The following is a 6,000-nucleotide window of genomic DNA, read 5'->3' on the forward strand; positions in this document are numbered from 1 at the left end:
GGTCCCCGAGCCCCCGGCGGGTCCTGGGACCCCCCCAGGGATGGCAGGGACAGGGCAGCACATCGCTCTGGTGAGCACAGGCACCTGCACTGCGTTTCTGCTCCCCTCCGGCCATTGGTGATGGCTTATCAGGGACACAAGACGGGGACACTCATGACAGCGGTGTCTCACAGCCTCACCCCATCCATCGTGCTGGAGCAGGAACCAAATCAAGATCTCCGAGCAACTTTCCCTGCTTGGCCACTGGTTTGCTTTGCCTGGATGATCCCCACAGGGCACCCCACAACAGTGGCTGTTCCCCCCATCCCAGACCCAGTCCCAAAAGTTCCCTCTCCCCAAGCACAGATCTCCCAGGCGTTACCAGTGACAGTCCCTAAGCAGCAAAGCAGTGGCACATACAAGCACCCTGTGGGGTCCTGGAGAAGCTGCTGCTCAGCACCAACCCCGCATCCCTGACCCACACAGCTGCTTTTGTCCCAAACAGTTTCACGCTGCCATTTCCTCAGACACCTTTAATTTGCAGCAGCAAAGTCAGGAAGCCCCGCAGAGCCCTTCCCCACCTCCCGACCAGGAGTAGCCTCGAATCGAGCCAAGAGGGAAGACCAAACCACTCTTGGGTCCCTGCATCTCACAGACTCCTCCCGGGCACCTTCCCATGTCCCCAAAACCACTTCTGGCATCTCCAATACACTCATCCTGTCCCTGCCATCTCCCCCAAGGGACCGTGTTGCTCCCAGGGCACTGAGCAGCACAGCCAAGGGATGTGACCGCCCAGTTCCCTCAACACCAAAAAACCACCTTTACAGCGGCCAGCTCTTGCCCTGCCTTCCCATGGGACTTCTTAAATAACCTTCTCCTTTTGTGCTGTCTTTAGCATTTTAACTAGTTTGGGTATTTTGGCTCAGAGTTCCCCCACCTAGCCCAGCACATGAGCACACAGAAGTACTCCCCACCCTTCAGCGGGATGTTTTTCCTCCTTGAGAGCAAACACCCACCACAGAGCGGGTGTGTGGGAGAAAGGGTTTGTGCCCAGGGGCTGTTGACAGTGCGATTTGGGGGACTGGGAGCAGAGGGGACTCAGCCGGGGGCTGCAGGGCTCCCCCCACCTCTGCCACCAACTCCCCTCCATCATCCTCAGCAAGTTTCCTGTACAAAAGGAGGAAAGCATTTCCAAAAGTAAAGCAAAATAAAATAAAATGGGGGTTAGTGTTAATAAGGGGCCTGATTCTGCTTCCTTGATACTTCTCAAGGCACCCCACTGACCGTGGGACGGCTGTCTGACGAGGGAAGTCTGGTGCTGTGCGAGTGGCCGGTCCAGCCCCCCAGGTACCCCAACGCACTCGGGGCTCAAGGGAAAGCTGCTGCTTTTGTGGGGGAGCTGCTAAGAGCGTGGCAAGCTCGGGCAGACGACGGCACCCAGTCCCTCTGAGGGCGAGGGGAGCAGCCAGTGCCCCGTGTGCTGGCTCAGCCCTGGGTGAGACCCTTCCCGGCCCATTGCCCCGCGGAGCAGGGCAGGGCTGCACGCTGTCACCGCGGCTCCCAGACCCACTGCTTCTGGGCCAGACACCACCAGTGACAAAGCCCCGGGGTTAATGGGTGTAAGGTGAAGCAAGAGCTGCAGTGGAGGCAGGGAGGAGGAAGCATCCCCATCGTGCACCCCAACTCCTTCCCCGCGCTCTCGTCAGACCCCAGTCCCTTTCCTCGGTTTCTCCAGGCATTTTGCAAACACAGCTGTGGAGGAGCTTGGTGCAAGCGGTTCCAAACTCTGCTGTGCCTCCCACCAGCAGCGCATCCCCAGCACAGATGGACAGAGCCCTGTGCCTCCTGCAGCACCGCCCGTAAGCACCACCAGGTTGATATTTAGTTGACGTTCACACCCGCATCAGCCAGGATGACCTGGAGACCCCAGAAACGCTCTCTGGAGGAGCTCACTGCCCTGCTGGGATGCTGGCACAGGGCTGGCACAGCACCGGCACACTGGGGTACATCCCTTAACATGACACTTGTGACCAGCACCCCGAAACACTCCACATCCTCCCGTATAAACAGAGGATCCCACTGCAGACCCCCAGCGATTCCCCACCCAAAACCCGTCCCTCTGCAAGGAAGGATGAAGGGAGCATTTCCAGCAGGGTGCTCAGCCGGGCACAGAGCATCCGGCATGGGGCTGGCAGAGCTATTTGCCTTGCAAATGCGCTAAATAAGGTCCCAAGCACTCTCAGTGAGTCACCCAGTCCCTTATCAGAGGAGTGATTTAAGGTGTGGTTGGGTCTCCAGGGTCCCAGGGCACAAGGGAAAACAATTTCAGAGGGCAGGAAGCAACCCGGAGAAGGCAGAACCCCGGGAACATGGGGCTGCCCAGCAAAAGCCGTGCTGGGGCCTGGGAGATGGGGCTCTCCAAGCAAGCACTGCTTTTCAGATGCTTCTAAGTAAGCCTAGAGAAGCTCCCAGCAAAAAGAGGGACCTAGGGGCCAGAGCTGCAAAGGGATCAGAACTCCAAAGAGTCTAAACACCTCTTGATTCAGCTCCTGGTGGGCCACTGGGATATGCTGTGTGGGCTAATAACCAGTGCTGGGTCCCAGCAGAGCCTCCTCCAGACCCGATTTCACAGACAGGATGGAGGGGTGCTGAGCGCCGAGCTGCAGAGGCTGTGCCCCTGCCTCGGGACGGCTCCGGCACTGGGAGAGCTGGCCAGCTACAAGGAGACCTCTCCAAAAAGGACCGTGGGGATATCCTCCCACCCAGCCAGGGCTGGGCACAGACAGGCTGCATCCTGCACATGCAGAACCTTCTGCCTGACACCGTATAGTTGCACACTCAGGGATTTTGAGCCTGGGTCTGCATCCAGTCGCATCCAGCAGCCTGTTTCTGGGCAGCCAGTTGGAGGAAGACTTCGATGGGCATTAACCCAGAGGCTGTGCATGCCCAGCGGTGGGCGCGCGAACACGTGTAGGCGAAGGTATGTACGTCTCTGGTTATACCTAGGCATGTGGGAGCAAGTGCATTCATCGCAGATTATAGAGCCGGGCAGCTCCTGCCCCAGGAATCCCATCCAAGCCAGCATTCCTGCCTGAGCTCAGCCTCTCCCACACACAGCACGGGGCAGGCGCGCTGGCACAGACCCACTTGGGGCTGTGGGCAAGGTTTGGGTCCCCGCTTCGGGGTAAGGAAAAAACCCACCCGTGCTCCAGGGCATCCAGCAGCCCTGCCAGAGCCCTCACCCCACGGGGGCACAGCCTCTCCCCACGCTGCAGGGCCAACACTGCCAGCGGGAGGAAGCCGATGGATGGAGAAGGGGATCGCTGAAGGTCTTGGCCTGGCTTTGCCAAAGGAGCACCACTGGCTTGCACAGGAACAGAAGGGACAAGGGACGGGTCCCCGAGCACTCCGCTCATGTCTCCAGGTCAGGCTGCGAGATCCCATTGCCCGTGCTGACACATCCAGGAGGCTGGAAGGAGAGGGCTCAGCCTGGACCTGTCAATGTGCCCTGCTCCTCCCAGCCCTAAACAGCACTTGGTGGCCACGGGCACCTGCGTGTTGGTGACCCTGCGGTGATTCCTGCTGACCACCAGATGTGCGGGAACTCGAGGGGGGGACAGCGAGAGCCATCGCTGCCTGTCCCTGGGGCCGGCAGCCTCCAGCCACACCGGACAGGGCTGGAAGCACTTAATCACCCCTTGCCCCAGGAAGGATCCTGGCTGCCGGAGCCATCCCCTTCCTAACCCCAACAACCCCTCACGCTGCTTAAAGCCCATTTCATCTCCCCCAGCCCCTAACGGAGAAGGGGGGAAACAGCTTCTGGGCCATGGAGAGGGTGGGCTGCAGGGTCCCTCCAGGGCCACATCCTGCCCTGGGCAGCGGCTGGAGCTGAAGGAGACCCCAGAGACACACAGCTTCCCCTCCCTAGCACCCGTGTCCATCCTTGCTGCAGCACCCAGAGCTTGCCAGCCCCTTTTCCCACCAGGCTCAGGCTCAGCACCACCGTCCCATCCCAGTTGCCCCCAGGACCGGGCCGGCTGGCGGGGGGGTCACGGGAGCGTCTCACTCACCCCAAAGTGCTGATGAAGCCGTTGACGGAGCCCTCGGCGTACAGGGAGACGATGTCCCCGATGTGCAGGAAACTTGACATCTCATTCATGGTTGATCCCGTCCCGGCGCTGCGCCGCTTCTTCCCCAAGTCACCTTCCCGTGCCGAAATCCACCATGGGGCGTGGGGGAAACCCTGTTCGTGGGGTGTGTGGAGGGAGTGCTCAGCCCAGCCCGGCTCTCGCTGGCTCCCTGCGAGCAGCAAAGGGGTGCGGGACGGCAGCGAGAGCCCCACGCACAACTTTTACATGTGCTGTGCAGGAAGGGAGCCAGGGGAGCCGGGCAGCCGTGGGCGTGCAGCAAGGAGGAGGAAGAGGAGGAGGAAGGGCGGGGGGGGGTGGGGGGGGTGGGGGGAGAAGCAGAGGTGGGGCTGGGAATGAAGCTCAATTCGAGGTTTGCATGAGATCTGTCCGGCTGTCCGTGTCTCCGTCTCTGCACGGCTTTCTACCTGCAGCCAATGGAGAGCGATCAGGAAGTCCTGCTCGAAAAAGCATGCAAATATTTTTGGCCTTGGGAGGAGAACCGGAGCCGCTGGGGGGGTAGGGATGCCCCAAAAGAGGCCCCACCCTCCTCTCCCCTCCTCCCGCCTTGGGGGGGCGGGGGGGGCAGTGCGCGCCCCACTGCTCTTAAACGGTGCCCGGGCCCCGCGAGTGGGGACACGGGACACGCCGGTGGAGGGGAGCGCTGCCCCTACGCCCGGCCACGCAGGAACCCCCCCCCCCCCGGGGTCACCCCCAGGCCAGCCGACCTCCCGGGGTGCTCAGCCCCGGCGCCCCATGACAGACAGACAGACACACACACACCCCAGCGGGGGTCTCTACACCTCGCTGTCCTCGGCTGAGGCTCCACCGCCCGGGGAAGCACCGGCTGCTTTCCTGGGAGTGATGGGGGTGCTGGGGTGTCGTGTGTGTGTGTGTCCCCCACACCCCACCCCAGACACGGGACGGGGGGCACAGCGAGCCCAGCCACACTCAGCATCCCTCAGCCGAAAGGAGCAGCCGGTGCCGTTGGGGTGTCCTCACTCCCTCCAGCCCCCCGCACCCACCCACACGTGGCAGAGGGAAACTGAGGCCCACAGCTCCTGCAGCCAGCCCCTGTCCCACGCAGCCCCTCTCCCACCACCCCAGGCCCTGCCCTCGCCCTCCTCTTCGTCCCCCTCCTCACTTTGCCACAGGACCAGACACCGGGAGTCGCAGCTTTCCGTCCCCGTCCTCCATCCCTGCACCCCAAAAACTGCCCTTCAGCCAGCGCTCCCCCAGCCCGGGGCAGGCACGGGGATCCTGCACCACCCGGAGCAGGGAAAGCCCCGGGGCGGGGGGGACAAGGCGGCTCTCGCTGGATTTTTCTGCCCCAGGCGAGCACTTGTGGCTTCCTGAAGCCCAGCTGCCTCCTGCCAGCTTGCCGCTCCCAAACTGGTCCAGTTCATACCTGCTTCACCTCTCACCACCCCCATCCCCCTCCCACCCACACCGTGGCCCAAACCCTCCCCCCGTTCAAGGCAGGAGCTTTTCCCCGGCACCCCTAAACCAGGGTGACACTCCAGCTGCTGCCCCCAGCCCTGCCCAACCTGACGGTGCCGCAGGGTTCACCCAGCACCCAACACTGCAGCACCCAACCCCCCCATCACCACGGGCAGCTGTGAGCAGGAAGGTGTGTGTGTGTGTCGTCGTCCCCCCCCCCATCCCTGCAGCCCTTAAGGAGCCTTTCCCCAATCAGCCCAACACCACTGGGCTGGGCAAGCAGCTCTGGCTCCCAATATAGCACTGGTGGAAAAGGACCACATCCTCAGAGCATCTTCTGGACAGCACAAGTGCCCTAGTTCCTCACTTTAATTAAAACTCGCCTGCTGTAAAAACAATATCAGAAGGCAAAAAAAAAAAAAAAAAAAAAGCATGACGCTTTTCTCATTTATTT

The 6,000-nt window shown here is 61.6% G+C and overlaps 1 protein-coding gene across 1 annotated transcript in view; it reads right to left on the reverse strand.

Annotated features, from left to right (window-relative positions):
• Positions 1–4,519, reverse strand: part of ITPR3 (inositol 1,4,5-trisphosphate receptor type 3) — a 42,659-nt gene extending 38,140 nt beyond the window's left edge. The window contains exon 1 of the mRNA XM_033009490.2: positions 4,050–4,519. Coding sequence (XP_032865381.2) covers positions 4,050–4,138 — 89 coding nt within the window. The 5' untranslated portion in view covers positions 4,139–4,519. The remainder of the gene's footprint in view (positions 1–4,049) is intronic.
• Between the last annotated feature and the right edge of the window lie 1,481 nt (positions 4,520–6,000).

This window comes from Tyto alba, unplaced genomic scaffold (assembly GCF_018691265.1).
Source record: "Tyto alba isolate M040663 unplaced genomic scaffold, T.alba_DEE_v4.0 Super-Scaffold_30, whole genome shotgun sequence".
Lineage (NCBI taxonomy): Eukaryota > Metazoa > Chordata > Aves > Strigiformes > Tytonidae > Tyto > Tyto alba.